A 19,697-nucleotide genomic window follows, 5' to 3' on the forward strand; every position below is an offset into this window, starting at 1 on the left:
GAGCTATCGTGGCTGGTTTGATAAGGAAGCTCCTGATTCACGGGAATTGATAATGAAATTGATAAGCTTTCTAAACAAAAAATAAATATCGCAGCTTCTTTTATTCACGTTTAAAGATAGTAAACGCTTAATAGAAGATCTTATATATGTTAGGCATATTATTTATGATTCATATTTCCAATAATAACTATTATTCATATCATGTTTAACTGATTTTATTCTTTTTTTATAAGGAATTTGAGCGATGGCAGCTCAAAGCCGATTTCTGTGTTGAGAGGAACTGATAATTCACTTTCAATATCTTGCAATTCCGATGCAAGTGGAAACGCAAAAATAGCAACAGTTACACGAAGTGGATGTGTGCATGTTTTTAATTACCATTGTAACGGGTAAGTGAGTAATTTACCTATAAGAAATCATTTTTCCTACAGTTACCTTGAAAAGTGGCAATTTCTGTACTGATTACAGAACGCAAAGAATCACTTTTCCGCTCTAGTGCGCAAAGTATTACTTTGCGCACTCTTAATACTTTGCGTATTATCTTGCTGCCATCCCAATCAGCTGTTGACAAAGTTTGGGTGTATTTTGAATGCGAATTTGTTCTATATATATTTTTTCTGATTTTCAAATAAATAAAAATGAGAACTCATTAAATTATACATTTTGAATATTATTAATTATTCGTTATTTCAAATAATATTTTTTTCATTCATAAATTGGTTGGTTGAAAAATTATTTAGAAATTAAGATTTACTCTAAACTATTCAAATTGATTGGATTAATTTAATTTTCAATTTGAATAAAATTATTAATTTTCAATTGGATTATCAAGTTTAAAATAAATTAATTAATAACAAACTTATACAGACAAACATTTGATGGATTTCAGCCATCATTTTACCCATAATCAACCACTTCTCATATTCAATGGTAACTGTAGGAAAAATTTAATGTGAAATACGTGAGCAAAGTTCCTCTGCTGCACTCAAGAAACCATTCCGCCCTCGCCTACGGCTCGTGCGTAAACGTTTCTTGTGGTGCAGCAAATTGTCACTTTGCGCACTAGTTGCAAAAAAATAACTATTGTGATACATCCTATCATACTATATTAAGGTGACTATTAGGATCTTTGACAATATTTACCCTATGCTGAAGCATACTCCAAAATGAATGCTTTTGTGATCTTCTGGCTTGAAATTTTCCAAGTTTTTAAAAACATTTTCCAATTTATAAATTCATTCTCAAGTGTAATACCCAATTTTTTAATTTTTCATCAACTCTTTAAATCTCAAAAAATTCATAGTATTATTTTATTTATTCATAGACAATAGATAAAATCCAGGTGTAAACAACAGGCATTTGCCCAAAACTGCTTTCAACCTTAATTTAAAATAAACAGCCCAGAGGTTATGTAGAGTTGATGCATATTTATCATGTATTATAATAAATATCTGGACAGTATTCTTGTGATAATTTTAAGAATTGAAAACTCAATCTCATTCAAACTAAAATTAACTTTCAAAATTTGGGAAACAGTTTTTGGGCTATCCTGTTGTTTTCCCCAATCATTGATTTGGTTTACACATTTGTAGTTTGTGTCAATAGTATGTAGAATTATGATCATTTGATTAAACGCAAACTTGGCTGAAGGATTAGTCACTTATTGAAATCTTTCAATTTCAATTCGTTCATAACACACAAATATTCAATGAGCAATAAAACAATTACAATAACAGTAACAATGCAAATAACACATGAAAAATAAATATTGCTAAATAGATGTGGTGTGCTGGAAGAAAGAGGGGGAAAATAACTTGTCAACATGAAGTTTCACTTCAATACCTTTTATTCATTCAATTTAGTTTTTCCTTTATATTCTCCCAGATGAAGGAAATATTTCACCATCTTACATTACGTTAACTAGTTAGCACATTGAGTATTTCTATAAATAGAAATTGATATATTGAATATAACTTTTCAGTATACAGGGTGATTCATAATTATGGTAAAATATTTTAATACGTGATAGTAGAGGTGAAAATAAGAAAAAAAGTTCATATAAACATATATCCATAAACGCTTCATTAGCGAGCTATACAGGGTTGAAGATTTAGCCCGGAATTCAGTTCCTCTGGTGAAATATACCGATGCTGAATTGTTTGGGGACTAGTTTTTGAAAAACTTATGCTGGATTCATATGGAAAATATCTGAAAAATTGAATAAAACTAGTCTGGAAGCTGTAGTGTGAGAAGTTTTTGAGAAAAAAGTTGAAATATGCAAAAAATCTAAGTAGAAGAACATAGACTTCTACGTTTGATGCCCAATAACTTTCTTTAATGACCAGTAAACAAATAATTTTTCGCACTAAAAATTGTAGAGAATTTAATTCTGAAAAGAATTATGTAAGCTGTGTGAACTAAATTCAAATAAAAGTTGAATAAAATGTATTCTTATGTAGTGCATTACACCACAAAAATTTGCTGTTTTATGAGGAGAGAACTAATAACTCATAGGTTGTAGCTGATTGCAAATAAAACATGGATTTTAATAACAGCTGTTCCAAAACAGCTGATTTATTATGTTTTAAATAAGAAAATATTTAAAAGAAATTATCAGCTGAGAATTATTTTCAGAATATTTTAGCTCACTGTTGAACAGTGCCGTGCTACCAATTTTTCCTTAAACGGTTGGAATAGCATATAACACCTGTCACACTAAGGAAAGTTGTCGGCTCCAATAAAATAGATACTTGATAAACTGTGAATGGATCTATTGCCTATGAATGAGAAATCCAGTTTTCAGAGCAAATTAACTTATAATCTTCAGATGAAAATTTTGGCAAAAACACAGAAATATAAAACGAACAATAACTTACAAGCCTAATGATTTCAGAATTATTACGAACTAAAATATACTTATCTAGTTTACAGTTGAAACACAGTGGCTATTGGCTTTACTACACTAATAGCGAATTTTGCACAAAAATTTATATAAACTTCAATCTAAAACATTAATAAATTCATTTAAACAGACAATAACTCAGAGCACAAAATTATACAAGCAACAGCCAGCCATGTTTTTTAGAAGAAAGTCCAACAGGAAAAAGACACAAGTTACCAGTCACGAAAGACAACGCCCTCTTCAATATCGATCTTTACAGACACGTCAACACAAAATTATAACTTATAAATTTAGAATTCACATTCTACATCTGTTCTCAATAAAACTTTAATTTGAAAATGTTATATTAAATTTTTATACATATATTCTATTCAAATAAACGATTTATTTAGTAATTTATTAACCCTACCTCGGTGACATTATGGAACAATGCAACAAACATTTACGATAATAAATTCTCCGTCAAAAAGTTTATCCGTCTATTGATAACTCTGACATTTACTATAAAGTTCCATAGATCTCGAATTGAAGATTCGATTTAAATGTGAGAAGAAAAATGTAATATTACAAATACCCCCCTCTTGACATAAAAAAAATTTTACTGTTTGAAAATTTAAAAAAAAAAATTTACATTGACCCTAATGAAAATTGTTGAAATTTAAATTCGAGAACAGTAACAATTTTTTCTAGAAAAACATTACATGTCATCCAAAAATATTGAAAATTATTATAAAAATTCATCAATAGCGTTTGTTATATGTTTCCAAACAATATCTCAAAATATAGAATATCAATATTACTTTTGATTTAGCTTTATAATTTAAAGAAAAATATCTCAACAGAAAGTTTAATATGTAAAGAATAGTTTTTTGAAATTGCACACAAATTTAATAGATAGAAAAATTTAATTTTTATTGCATAAAAAAAATTTAGTATGTTGAATGAAAAATTTATTATTATTATTTATTTTTTAAATGAATTGATGAATTGTTACATTTAATTTTCACATAAAATTTCAATAAATCAAAAAATGTTCATTTCTTTCACTATTGACGCGGTTGATTTTATTGATGCACATTTTGGAAAACAGTCCGTTAAGGCACTCAGTATGATTTTCAGTTTAGTGTGACTCCAGTGTGATGACGTTAGTGTTGGGCTGATCTGGATGCACGTAGTGTTGGGCTGATACTTGTAGTCGACTGCTGCATACCAAACTTGATACCGGTGACATCTCAGTTAACATTGCTTCATGTTTGTAGTAGACGGCTGCATTCCAAATTCAATACAGAGTCACATAAATTTTGCATCATATCTGCAATTATACAATGTACATTTCAGGCTTGAAATGACAATGTAATTCATTTTTTTTGGAAAAGAGATAGACGCTGCATACAGGATTAATTTAGGTGAGGATTAATTTAGGTAAGGTTTGGTTTTTTGATATTTTCAGTTTTCAAGGTTTAGAGTTCTGCATACAGGAATAATTTAGGAGAGGATTTTTTGAATCAATTCTTTCATGATACTGTGACTGTTCTTCTGAATTCAAAGTTGTGAATGTGAACATGGATGGCAATTACCTCCAGGTAATGCAGTAGTGTTGAAGTTTGAGATACAGAGTCAGCAATAAGCATTGGCATTGCTATTGGCGTATGCTTTGGTGTCGGCTTTGGCATCGGCGTTGATATTGGCATTGGCGCAGGCATTGGCATTGGCGCAGGCATTGGCATTGGCGCAGGCATTGGCATTGATTTTGGTATCAGCATTGGCGCAGGCATTGACATCAGCACAGGCATCGGCGTTGATTTTGGTGTTGGCATCAGCATTGGCGCAGGCATTGGCGTAGCTATTTGCATTGATTTTTGTTGTTGGCATTGGCGCAGATTTTGGCATTGGCGTAGCTATTGGCATTGGCGCAGGCATTGGCGTAGCTATTGGCATTGATTTTTGTTGTTGGCATTGGCGTTGATTTTTGTTGTTGGCATTGGCGCAGATTTTGGCATTTTGGCGTAGTTATTAGTGTTGGCGCAGGCATTGGCATTGATTTTTGTTGTTGGCATCAGCGTTGGCGCAGGCATTGGCATTGATTTTTGTTGTTGACATCAGCGTTGGCGCAGATTTTGGCATCAGCATTGGCGCAGATATTGGCTTCGGCGCAGGCATCGGCGTAGATATTGGCGTTGGCACAGGCATTGGCGTAGATTTTGGCGTAGTTATTGGTGTAGGCCGCAGCGTTGATTTTGGCGTAGATATGTCACACTAGTTCGAAAATCACCCAAATGTTCTTAACACTCTTCATGGCGTTCACTTGTTACTGATTTCGAGATTCACATGATAACTATTTCAATGTTAATGTCTGTGCTGTACCTGTTATCTTAAAATGCTTATAAACTAAAAAGAAAAACTTGATCAATACAATCTAATACACATAAAATTTATTTTAAGTATCTATGAAATTGAAATTTGTTAACATCTTATTATACAGTCAGCAATACATAAATTGTGAAATATGGACATATCAATGATAAATTTAAAAAAAAATCATTCATTTTCATCTATTCACTGTTCAAATATCAAAATTTTAATCCATTCTTCAAAATAGAAATATAATTTCATAACACCCTGTATCATTATCAAAATTGTAAAAAACAAACATCATAACAACACAACAAAAATTTAATTTCAATACATATTTCAATAATTTCAGACATTTGGTTTTCTATTCAATCATTTCATAATATATTTGCATTTCATTATTAATATAACATTTCATTTATAGCATGTTCATTTCACATTTATGATTTATCATTCAGGGTTTCAAAATTATTTAGTTTTAATTTTGTTCAAAAATTGTATAAAAAGCAAATTATTTAATATTATTAATCATCGTTTGTTGGATACTATAGTTTATTTCGATTCTTCAATGTTCTAAACACAAACTACATTTCATGACAAAACTTTACTATCAAACATTAAACAAGAAACCATTCAAAACATCAATAATATTCTGCTTCAAAGGCAAACAATATTCATAAGTAATCATCATTTTGCATCTATGGCAATCAACATTATTAATCATTATTTTTTTGCATCTATGGCAATCAACATAAGTAATCAACACAAAAAATATTATCTCATTACTGCCTCTCTAAGTCATAACCTCTGTTATTCCTTCTTTAGGCAATAATGGGTTTCCATCTCAAAAAACAATCACATACCAGCAAAATTCTAATCAACAAACCCCACTAAAAATTCTACATACACTCCAGCATCCATTTCAAACGATAATCAATCATATCAAAATTTATAGAACAAACAGTTTTAAAATTTAAAAAAAAATATCAATTACAAAACACTTTAGAAAAATTTTAGCCTTTAACTCATTTCAATTGATAATATAACACAACGTTTTAAATTAAACCAATTATTTTTTAAAATAATTTAAAATTTAAAGACTGTATAATAAGTATAAACATTTCAAGATTATGATACAAAGATGATCAAGATGAAATACTGGGTAAATAAGTTCCCTAAAAAATACAAACAAGAGGAAAAGAAAATTGGGTAAATAAATTCCCTAAAACAACACATACAAAATTGATACACTTCACATAAGTGATACATGATGAAAAAATATACCACAAGCAAACAATTATTTACACTAAAATGGATAGATTTTAGAAAAGTTAAGTTTTATCAACAATTTAAAGATTAGGAAAATAAGCTACTATTTCAACTTCTAAAATTATTTCAGAAAAAATACAAATTTAAATGACTATGGACAAGATTGGTTAAGATATGCTTCATAGAAGAAATTTACTGAATATTACACAAAGACAGGAAAGAATCGAAAATTGAAAAGATTAAGGGCCAAGAAAATAGGCTACAGGAAAGAAAAAAGACACAATTATGGACTCTTACCATACACTGTGTAGCGATTATGCTATTCTGAATCCCGGCATAACACAGGATTCCTAATCATTGTGTGCTTTCTGATGGTATTTCTTCATCATATATTGATTGACTCTCACAATTTTACCTGTACTTATCTCTTCCAGTTTGAAACACCCTTTATTGAGATCATCTCTTATTATGTAAGGTCCACGATATTTAGGACACAGCTTGGCAGAAAACTTTTTCAGCTTGCTCGACAAAATGTAATTTCGAATTACAACTAGATCATCAACTTTGAATTTATACTTGGGTTTATTATGCATATTCTGTTTGAATCTCCTGATGACACCTCTATTCTTTATTCTGTACAGTATTCGTTTGTTTCTGATACTTTCTTCTTCAAGTTCAAACTTATTTTCTACAGGATATTTGATATATTTGAAAACAAGATGTGCCAATTTATGATTCATCATAAGCTCCATGGGTATGTGACCAGTCGATTCATGAAAATTGTTGTTGATGACAAATTCAACCTTATCAATATACTTGTACCAAATATTATGCTTATTTACGGGAACGTACGTTCTCAATATGCGATTGACCTCTTTCAATGGTCTTTCACTAAGATTTGCCTGGGGATGATAAACTGAAATGTAGTAATATTTTATACCTAATCTTTCCATAGATTCTTTCCACAATCTGCTTTGAAAACAAGTACCATTATCACTGATTATATATTCAAATTTACCAAATTCATTTACATATTTCTCAACAACTTTTACTAAATTATGGGCGTTAGCCTTAACTATAGGATACAACTTTGTAAACTTAGTAAAGCCATCATGAATAATGCACATCCATTTGTACTTGCCACCTGGTAATTCTCCATAGACATCAATGAACACTTTGTGATGTTTTTTCTCAGAAATTATGGTATGCATTTCTAATAATTTCTTTTCATTTGATGTCTTTACAAGTTGACAATACTTACAGTATCTTATAGTTTTGGTAACAAGTCTGTAACAATCTTTTATGTAAAAAGTTTCTTCAATAAATTTGCATGTTTTTGATATACCTACATGACCTAATCTTTCATGAAATTCAACTATCAATTCTTCATACAGTGCTGAAGGCACACAAACTTTCCAAAAACTATTCTTTCCAGATTTTCTAGTGAACAAAAGATCATCATTTACTTTAAAAAATTTGTTGATATTCAAATTACCTGTCTCCAACTTTTCTCTTACATTTTTTAACCAAACATCATCTTTTTGAATTTCTTTGATCTTCTTTACTATCTCAATTAACTTGTTATCACTCTTAATGATATTCAATACCTTGAATTCATTTGAATTTCGATTTTCGAAATTACCTTCATAATCAGTTCTAGAAATGATATCTGGCACAATGTTATCCTTTCCTGCTACAAATTCCCACTCAATATTAAAATTCTGTAATGCAAGAATCCATCTTCCCAAACGACCATGTCCTATCTTACATTTTTTTAAAAAGGTCAAGGCTTTATGATCTGTACGGACAACTATTTTTTGATTACCAAAATAATTTTGAAGTTTCATCAAGCCAAATAATACAGCTAAACATTCTTTCTCACATATTGTGTAATTTAATTCAGATTTCGTTAAGCTTCTGCTAGCATATGCAATGACACAGTGTTCCTTATCTTCACCTTCCTGAAATAACTCAGCTGCAATTCCTACATCACTGGCATCAGTGGCCAAAATGAAATTTTTGTTATAATCAGGATGTTTCAAGATCACACAGTCATGAACCTATCTTTGATTTCTTGAAAGGTATCATTATCTTTTTCAGTCCAAATGAATTTATTTTTCTTGCATAGAAGATGCTTAAAACGATTTGTCAAGTATGAATAATTTTTTTGAAACTTTCTGTAAAAATTACAGAGACCTATGAATGACTGCAATTGTTTCAAATTTTGAGGAATGGGAAATTTCTGAATAGCATTTAGCTTAGAGTCATCTGCTTCAATACCATTTTTACTGATAATATAACCCAAATACTTTATCTTATCTGCAATAAATTTCGATTTATTCAATTTCAACTTCAAATTACTTTCCCTCAACTTATTGAATAATAGTTCAATTCGACTGATATGTTGTTCAAGAGATATACTAGAAATGGCAAGATCATCAATATAAGCAATAGTAAACTCACAAACCTCTTCACCTAGCATTTTGTACAAGCACTTGATAAATTCAGAACCACTAATATTCAATCCAAATGGTAGATGTGTATATTGATAAGTCTGTCCAAAAACATTGAAAGCTACATACTTTTTACTATCTTCAGTTAATTTTACCTGATTGAAACCTTGAGTGAGATCAAAACTGCTAATGTAGTTGCACTTATTGAAACGTATGATCAAGTTATCTATTGGTTCAGTTTCTGTAAAATCCCTTATTATGTACTTATTTATTTCTCTTCCATCTAAACATAATCGAATTTCATTGTTTGGTTTTTTCACTACCACCATAGGGCTTGTATATTCAGAACTACCTGGTTCAATGATTTTCTGATCTAACATTTTCTTCAATTCTTTCTTGACTTGATCTCTATACTGATATGGAATCGGATAACTCTTCTTATCTAATTTCACATCATTTTTCATTTTAAGTTGACATAAATAGTCTTTTGCAGATCCAGGACTATCAGAGAAAATATCTTTGTTATTTTCAAATACTTCAATTAATTTGTTTACCAATTCAGGAGATTCATCGCTTAGCTGTAATCTTAAATTATCAATCTGCTGCTTCCATAAAGTATCAAACGTTTCTTGGTCTCTTACCATGTTAACATGAAAAAGTCTATTGTACTTCAAGGTATCCTTTTTTATAAATGGAAAACAACAATCTTTCAGTGATATCATATTTTGATTAAAATCAATAATTGCTCCAGCATCTTTTAAGAAATCACAACCCACCAAAATATCCACATTTAAATCTTGAACTATAAGAAAAACTATTGGCAATTCTAACTTACCAAAAAATACCTCTAACATAATCTGTTTATTTATCTTCTTATGTCTCATACCAGTAGCTACAACTATACTTACATTAGGAGCTGGTACCAAGTTCAACTTGAGATTGTTTTTCTTCATTTCATCAACAAGTTTCTCATTAATTACATTTACCTCAGAGCCGGTGTCAATAATCATTTGATATTTCTTATTGAAAATTTGTACTTCTATTTCTGCTAAGTCATATCCAGTGGGTGGAGTATTCTCTTGTTCCTCCAATAGTTCATTAAAAATACAACCTATCATGTATGGTTCTTCTTGACAAACAATTTCAGATTTACTCATAGCTTCATCTACCTGAATTTCTGGAGTATGTACCATATTAACACTTGATGCTTTAATATGACTTTCTTGATAACTAGGCATTACTTCATTACTTAAATTCTTACAGCTATTTTCTTGCACATGAATTTGACTGATTAATTCTGGCTTTCTTACTTCAAATCTGTTTGAAGTTTCAGTTTCAAAATTTATTTTATTCATGTCTACAGTTATATCAAAATTTGACCTTTCCTTAACTGGGAGAGCAGGGCTGTCGTTTCGTCGTCCCATAATTAGTTTAAAGGAGCATTATGTCTTGGACGATTTGCATTTATCTGATTTGAAGTTTGAGCAGGCATATAACCTGGCGGTGGTAGGCTGAAATCTAACTGGTAGTTGTTAGCTGGTCGATTTGGATTTGATTGATTTGAATTCCAAGTTGATGATTTCTATTATCTCTGAAATTATGCTGAAAATTTTGATCTCTATGACCATTATTGTTTGGTCCATTTTGGTACCGTCGATTTTGGAAATAATTCCTACCTCCTTGATACTGCTTATTATTATCATGAAACATCACACCATTTGAATTCTGAGACCTATTTCTATCATCCCTATGTTCACTCTGATGAAAACTTATTGTTTTATTTTGACTTCCAGCTTGAGCATTGTTATGATCACGGGGCATTTGTCTGTTTACTTTGTAAGTGTCAGTATTGTCAAACTCATTCAACAAACAAATAAACTCATCACTAGTCTTAATGTTACGAATAATAGCAGCTGTAGATATGGTTTCATCAAAATGACCTTTCAAAAACTTGAAAATAGTATCTTTATCTAAGGCTGGAATTAGATTCTTAGCAATGTTGAAACGAGAAATATAATACTCAGTAAGATTCTTAGATAAGTTTGGCTTATATTTTCCAAATCTCAAATCATCTCTAGCAGATGACTGAATGTTGTCTGACCACATTCTAGCAATGAATTTCTCTTTAAATCTTCAAAGTTATTTATATCAAAACGAATGAAAATCCACCAATCACGATGAGCAAAATTTGAATTAAAATTGTTTTCCAAAATACCCTTAATTTTGATCCAGTTTGTGATTTCATTTCTCTCAAGATACTCGGTCAAGTTTATTAAGAAATGCATTGGATTCTTTTTGTCAATTTGCATTTGGAATTCAAACTTATCGAAATTACTATTGTTACCAGTATGATTACACATCGGTTTTGTTGACATGTTAATTTTATTTATGTTTTTTCTAACCTCAGTTATAGCAGCTGTATTTTCTTGACAATCTATTTTCAAAGAGGATAATACCTTGATTTCCTTGTCTACTTTTTCGTTTAATTCTACAACCTCTTTTTCAACATGCTTAATACTTTCATTATTTTCTGCATTGATAGCATTTTGTGTCGTATTTTGTTGCTCAACTATGATCTTATTTTTATTTACTCTTTCATTAACCTCACTGACCCTATCAGAAACTTGAATGATTTTGTTTTGCATTGATGTTTCTACATCTAACATTGATGTTTCAAGATCATTAGTTTTCTGCTGTAGATGACCTATTTCTTTGTGATTTTTACTTAATGTATCATTTATCTCTTTTATTTCCCGCTTTGTACTAACCTGATCTAGTTTTATGCTAGCAAATTCTTGCTTCATATCATCAAACTTAGCATATTCAATGGTAACTGTAGGAAAAATTTAATGTGAAATACGTGAGCAAAGTTCCTCTGCTGCACTCAAGAAACCATTCCGCCCTCGCCTACGGCTCGTGCGTAAACGTTTCTTGTGGTGCAGCAAATTGTCACTTTGCGCACTAGTTGCAACAAATAACTATTGTGATACATCCTATCATACTATATTAAGGTGACTATTAGGATCTTTGACAATATTTACCCTATGCTGAAGCATACTCCAAAATGAATGCTTTTGTGATCTTCTGGCTTGAAATTTTCCAAGTTTTTAAAAACATTTTCCAATTTATAAATTCATTCTCAAGTGTAATACCCAATTTTTTAATTTTTCATCAACTCTTTAAATCTCAAAAATTCATAGTATTATTTTATTTATTCATAGACAATAGATAAAATCCAGGTGTAAACAACAGGCATTTGCCCAAAACTGCTTTCAACCTTAATTTAAAATAAACAGCCCAGAGGTTATGTAGAGTTGATGCATATTTATCATGTATTATAATAAATATCTGGACAGTATTCTTGTGATAATTTTAAGAATTGAAAACTCAATCTCATTCAAACTAAAATTAACTTTCAAAATTTGGGAAACAGTTTTTGGGCTATCCTGTTGTTTTCCCCAATCATTGATTTGGTTTACACATTTGTAGTTTGTGTCAATAGTATGTAGAATTATGATCATTTGATTAAACGCAAACTTGGCTGAAGGATTAGTCACTTATTGAAATCTTTCAATTTCAATTCGTTCATAACACACAAATATTCAATGAGCAATAAAACAATTACAATAACAGTAACAATGCAAATAACACATGAAAAATAAATATTGCTAAATAGATGTGGTGTGCTGGAAGAAAGAGGGGGAAAATAACTTGTCAACATGAAGTTTCACTTCAATACCTTTTATTCATTCAATTTAGTTTTTCCTTTATATTCTCCCAGATGAAGGAAATATTTCACCATCTTACATTACGTTAACTAGTTAGCACATTGAGTATTTCTATAAATAGAAATTGATATATTGAATATAACTTTTCAGTATACAGGGTGATTCATAATTATGGTAAAATATTTTAATACGTGATAGTAGAGGTGAAAATAAGAAAAAAGTTCATATAAACATATATCCATAAACGCTTCATTAGCGAGCTATACAGGGTTGAAGATTTAGCCCGGAATTCAGTTCCTCTGGTGAAATATACCGATGCTGAATTGTTTGGGGACTAGTTTTTGAAAAACTTATGCTGGATTCATATGGAAAATATCTGAAAAATTGAATAAAACTAGTCTGGAAGCTGTAGTGTGAGAAGTTTTTGAGAAAAAAGTTGAAATATGCAAAAAATCTAAGTAGAAGAACATAGACTTCTACGTTTGATGCCCAATAACTTTCTTTAATGACCAGTAAACAAATAATTTTTCGCACTAAAAATTGTAGAGAATTTAATTCTGAAAAGAATTATGTAAGCTGTGTGAACTAAATTCAAATAAAAGTTGAATAAAATGTATTCTTATGTAGTGCATTACACCACAAAAATTTGCTGTTTTATGAGGAGAGAACTAATAACTCATAGGTTGTAGCTGATTGCAAATAAAACATGGATTTTAATAACAGCTGTTCCAAAACAGCTGATTTATTATGTTTTAAATAAGAAAATATTTAAAAGAAATTATCAGCTGAGAATTATTTTCAGAATATTTTAGCTCACTGTTGAACAGAAAAAAAACAAACTAAGTTAGACCTACTGTAACCGCGCTGTGTTTTTTGTTTAATCTATTAACCAGTTACTAGTAACCATTCCACTTTGCTTTTGTGTTAAGTGTTAACTTTTGAAAAATGGCAGGTAATCTTAGACATTATTCATACTCCGAATTAGCTGACATGCATTAAATGTATGGAATGGGACACAACTGTAATAGTACTGATCAAGACGTTTGTATCAAGAGAACTTTCCTAACCGAGTATGTCCAAGTTCAGGGTTTTTTTGCCACTATTCATCAACGTCTGTCTGAAACAGATCCTTTGATATCCAAAGAGCACATTTATGCAGGCAGACCCTGATCTACTATGACTGTTGAGTTAGAAGAACAAGTTCTTAATGACATTTATGAACAACCAGAGAAGAGCACGAGAGAATTGTCAGTGCAGTTTAATGTGAATCAATCCATTATTTGAAGGATACTAAAATAGCAACAATTACATCCATACCACCTCCAGAAAGTTCATACTCTATTGCCATGAGACTGTATTCCCTGTGCTGGTATTTGCCAATGGTTTTTTAATAAAACTTGTTTACCCAAACTTTCTAACAACCGTTTTATTTACTGACGAAGCACACTCTACAAGAACAGCTATCGTTAACATCCACAACCAACATATTTGGGCAGCTGAGAATCCTCATGCCATCAATCCTAATCTTCCACAACATCAGTTTTCAGTAAACATTTGGGCAGGAATCATAGGAAATCATCTACTTCTGTTTGAGCTTCCTCCCAGGCTTAATGGCATAATCAACTAGTCTTTTGGTATAAGTTTAATGTCATTTAGATATACTACTTTCATATAAAAAAAAACTTTTCATAAAAAAACGAATATTTTATTTGCAATCAGCTACAACTTATGAGTTATCAGTTCTCTCCTCATGAAACAGCAAATTTTTGTGGTGTAATGTACTACATAAGAATACATTTTATTCAACTTTTATTTAAATTTAGTTAACACAGCTTACATAATTCTTTTCAGAATTAAATTCTCTACAATTTTTAGTGCGAAAAATTATTTGTTTACTGGTCATTAGAGAAAGTTATTGGGCATCAAACGTAGAAGTCTATGTTCTTCTACTTAGATTTTTTGCATATTTCAACTCTTTTCTCAAAAACTACTCACACTACAGCTTCCAGACTAGTTTTATTCGATTTTTCAGATATTTTTCCATATGAATCCAGCATAAGTTTTTCAAAAACTAGTCCCCAAACAATTCAGCATCGGTATATTCCACCAGAGGAACTGAACTCCGGGCTAAATCTTCAACTCTGTATAGCTCGCTAATGAAGCGTTTATGGATATATGTTTATATGAACTTTTTTTCTTATTTTACCTTTTCTTATCTTTTTTTTACCTCTACTATCACGTATTAAAATATTTTACCATAATTATGAATCACCCTGTATATTATAATTTGAAATGAATCTGGAATCTGCCAGGTCTGAGGTAGAGCTTTTTTAATAGGTTAATTTCTTGAACTAGGTTTTATCGTTGGATTCCTCCTAATTCCGTAGAGCAGCCATGATTTTTTAATATAGGCTTCGTTCAAATTAAGTAATTCTACTAATTTAATTTCGCCATGTTTGATAATGACAAAATTCTTTGTAAAAAAAGGAGAGAAATAAAATGAATGTTTCCATTTGGATTTTTGTCTGCGTTGAATAACTTCGCTTGAATAAATATGTTTGTACAATTGATTTTTTCAGTCCAATGTCTGCTCCATTGAAACCAACCTATTCTATTTTGGTATCCTCGAATAAGGAACAGGAAAAGAGCACTGATTCAGGTCTTATACCTGTTACTGCAGTACGAATGCAACAATCAAAGTTGAAAATTTGTTACGGGTTTTCAACATTCATCTGTTTTGAGTCGTTGGTAAGTACAGGCCTATTATTTCAATTTTCATGTTCAGGATTTGACTAGAAAGTTGAATTAACTTTTGAAAAACTTTCAAAAAGTCTATTGCTGAGTGAAGCTTTTGTAGATAGATACTGTTTGATACTGCCGTTCGTAAATGAATAAAATGAGTGGATTGAAGTCAAGTACTGAATAAAAAACTAGATGTTGTCCACTACAATATCACCTTCACAACTACTCAGAAAGTGAAGTCTATTAGAAAATTGAAATAATCATTCTTCAATTTGGTAAATATTGTATTTATTATTTTTTTTGTACAGAATGTTCTTGTTTTTTATACATTAAGAGCCGTTTTCCGAGCTCGGTATTTAGCTAAGTTCTAGACTTTAAACAGCTGGAGTCAGAAAATTAGCTTTCCAAAACGGGGCGTAGTCGCAGTTTTTATAACAGTAGTCGCAGTTTCAAATGAGAAAATATAAACCGCGACTACTGTTAAAAAACTGCGACTACGCCCCGTTTTGGAAAGCTAATTTTCTGACTCCAGTTGTTTAAAGACTAGAACTTAGCTAAATCCCGAGCTCGGAAACCGGCCCTAAAGGGTTAAGAACACTGATGAGTCATTCTCTGCAGAAAACGGAACAAATTTACATAGTAAATCACATTTGCTAACCTTATTTAATAATGATCGAGTTCCAGGGTTGTTCAAGTTATGATAAATTTAATAAAATTGTGTCATACAATTATTTCAAAATGTAATAAAAATCAATAATGACACGTATTCAGCATCTCTAAATAGACTAATCCAAAACAACAGCTTAATATCATGCACATGTAGTCATGCTCTCTTGAGTATTTCATATTTTAGAGACTGTACCATTGAATGTATTTATTTACTTCTTGCCTTATTCCTATTATTTGGGTTCGGCTCTCCTAACACGCAGTCGCCAGTTCACACGATCCTGGGTCGTTGTCTAATCTAATATTTGATTGTTGCATATTCTTATGGACTAGCGACAACCATGTGAGGCGAGGTCTGTCTCTGCCCCTCTCCATCTTGAGCACTTTCCTTGTATTGTGGACGTCTATTAACATGGCCCTACCAGCGCAGTCTCGCCTCAATTACTTTCTTTGCAATATTGGAACCACTCTGAAACTGCCCCGGACATGGATGTTTCTAATGTGGTCCAGCCTACTAATTCCACCTGTCCATCTTAACATTATTTCTGCAGTATGGAGTTAATTCTCTTGCTATTTTTCAGCGGCCAGCACTCGGCCATTGATGTGTACAGCATCAAGGTACCATTAAATTTACTTATTCATTTTGTTTTTACAGTTGTGGTGTTATGTGTGATGTAGAATTTTTCCGTTATGAAAAACACAAATAGAAATTGTAATATCAATTTCTCTAATGATAAAAAGTGGTTGACAATTTTTTTTATTTGTGTTTTTCATTATTTTATTTTTACAAAAAGCTCAGATCAGGAGAGAATAATGATATCTTGTAATATTTCTCTCCCAAATTCAGATATTAAAAATTCCGAAATAAGGTTGTTCCAGTAAATATTTTGTATATTCTGATTTTTTTTCATTTCAGGCTATAGACACTATTGATTCAGATACATTCCTTGTCAGGCAAGATCCAAGAATTACCATCCGTAAAAGCGAAGAACAAAAATTCAATAAGGTAAGTTTTTGAAGCTTTGATTATGAATTCGTTAAAGTCTTATAGATTTTACGGTGATATCTATAGTTTCATGATACTCCAGGATGGAGGAAATGTTGATTGTTAATTGAAAGAGAGTTAGCGAGTTCTCACATTTGATTTACTGAACACCAAAGTTGTTTTCTGTCGGTTTGTATATTCTACAAGACTTAAGACAGAATTGATCTATCAGCTTCACATTTTGAACACGAATTCTTCGAACCTATTTACAGGTCAAGTTCGTTGGCCAACAAAATTGACTCACTCCTTCGTCCTTTTTCAGGATATAAAAATAACATTGAAAGTGCATAAGAGAAAATTTTGATTTGATTTTATTATAAGTTCTATATTAACTCGATTCCGATAAAGTCTGTCTGCCTGTCAATTGTCTGTCTGTAACATACGCGTAATTAATAATAATACTTTTGATAGCCATAATAATACTCACCAACTTTTCATAACTACAAGCTACAGATCTCATAAAACAATACAACAGTTCATGAGCGAGTTCTTGAACCCAGGGGGCTCTAGTAGCCTACTACTGACTGTGGAAATTAATATCACCATTTTAATTACTGCTGATAATTGTTCACTGATAATTTAATATCGTGTATTTATTGCGTTTTAGGTAAGAAATGTGGCAGTGGAAGAAAACGCAGAGTTTATCAATCCAGCTGTAATTCATAGATCGTCGAAAAGGGATTGGGAAGAAATGCATGACGATAACCACATACCTCTAGAGTCGTTGATTGATGGCATGAATATTTCTTCGAAAACAAAGGCCGCTGGAGATTCGATGACATTGATGCTTGTTCAGGTAAATCTATTGATTTATATTGACACTACGATAATGACAGGACATTATAATCTTGCTTGTTACTGATTTGAAAATTTAGAGGTGCAAACACCCCGAGTAAGTCGGGGTGTAGTTTTTGGTTTCGATCGATACCACTAATTAGATTAGATGTTGATGATGAAATCATTTGAATGTCATCGTGCTGAACGGAAATCGAGATGTAACCGTACCCATGCATTGCAGTGCGTTTGTGTTACATGAAGTTCGCGATTTACACTGAAAGTTAAATATCTGTTTGTACCTTAGAAGATAGAGTGGATGTTACTTTATTTGAATGTCTAGGAGTGTTCATTAGGTTAGGTTATTGAATCGACTTTTGGATTGGTTAGATTCTTTTTTTGGATTTGGTAAGATAAAAAGCAATAAACAAGATTTTGATTACATTAGAATTTAGTTACAATAAAATTAGGAACCTTCACAACTAAAGATATTTGACGTTTAGGAAAATAGTCTTTGTTACATTAGATTCTTTTCCATTTATTATCGGAATATTAAACTTTTAATAATTTGGCTCAACTCAAAATATACTTTATGATAGATAGTTAGATAATCTGTTTTGTTTCATCTCAATTTCGATTGAGAAAAAATTTACAATATTTTTCTTCCAATCCTTGAATAGACATACATTTCCATGTTGAACATTTTTCTAATAAAGAAATAAATATTATAGCGACAGAACTCGTATTAAATATTATTATTTCATTTAATGAGTTAATGCTTTTTCATTGAAGAATTAAATTTTCTTCTTCCAGGGTCTCAACAGCAAGGATAAAAAAATACTCACAAACATACTTAGAGAAAGTAATAAAGATAAAATATTGCATACAGTTGAGAGGCTACCGCTACAAGCAGTTATGCCACTTGTAACCTTTCTAACCTCTCTCATACAAAGTCCGACGTGGATGTAAGTATTTTCGTTGTCAATTATTTTCAATAGAAATTATGTAAAAAATACAAAATTTACTCATTGATAATTCACTATTTATAATTTTTCCATTTCATTTCCAATTCATTGTTATTCATGAAATAAATAGGAACACTTTTTTTGGGTTAGAGCTGTCATAAAACAGGAAACCCCAAATAATGAATTGAAACACATTGTAATAAGGGAGCATTTTCAATAAGAAGTTTCTTTTTGGTTCTGTATTGTAAGTACTAGTTTCAGGTATTCAGAGTCGACATTCAAAATTACCACTTTTCATTAGCTTTATTTTTCGTTACATTGTATAATTATGTACTGACTTATTGTTTCCAAAGGAATTCTAGATTTTAAATTTTGAGTAGAGTATCAGTCTTGAGAACTTAAGCTAAAACACAACCTACCATTGGATCGTCCTAATTCTATTAAAAAATCAACCAATGTTATTCTCAACTCTTTCTTCTATATCCCTTTCCGCATTGATTCATTCTGTAGAATTTCCTGCATATATTTTTAATAAGAACCTTTTTTATGATGACCACATGAACTTTTTGCCTGTGCTTGGGTAATGGAATGATAATACCGGCTGCTTACCGGCCCATGCTTACCGGTGGGATTTGAACCCACGACCAGGCAGCGCTAGCAGATTCGAAGGTGGAACGCCTATGGGTGCAAACATAGTGGAAAGGTAGCTTCAAGCTTCAGAGTGTTGCATTTAATGCGTGTAATTAAATGGCGGTGTATAGTGAAGCGGAATGTTTCGACCCATTCAAATACATGCATTGC

The 19,697-nt window shown here is 31.2% G+C and overlaps 1 protein-coding gene across 1 annotated transcript in view; it reads left to right on the forward strand.

The window, feature by feature from the left end:
* LOC111061238 (WD repeat-containing protein 43) overlaps positions 1 to 19,697 on the forward strand; it is a 51,197-nt gene that overhangs the window by 29,226 nt on the left and 2,274 nt on the right. Inside the window, exons 4-8 of the mRNA XM_039427525.1 lie at positions 234 to 389; positions 15,284 to 15,452; positions 17,029 to 17,118; positions 17,765 to 17,953; positions 18,745 to 18,896. Coding sequence (XP_039283459.1) covers positions 234 to 389; positions 15,284 to 15,452; positions 17,029 to 17,118; positions 17,765 to 17,953; positions 18,745 to 18,896 — 756 coding nt within the window. The remainder of the gene's footprint in view (positions 1 to 233; positions 390 to 15,283; positions 15,453 to 17,028; positions 17,119 to 17,764; positions 17,954 to 18,744; positions 18,897 to 19,697) is intronic.

The sequence above is a fragment of the Nilaparvata lugens genome, chromosome 4, assembly GCF_014356525.2.
Source record: "Nilaparvata lugens isolate BPH chromosome 4, ASM1435652v1, whole genome shotgun sequence".
NCBI lineage: Eukaryota > Metazoa > Arthropoda > Insecta > Hemiptera > Delphacidae > Nilaparvata > Nilaparvata lugens.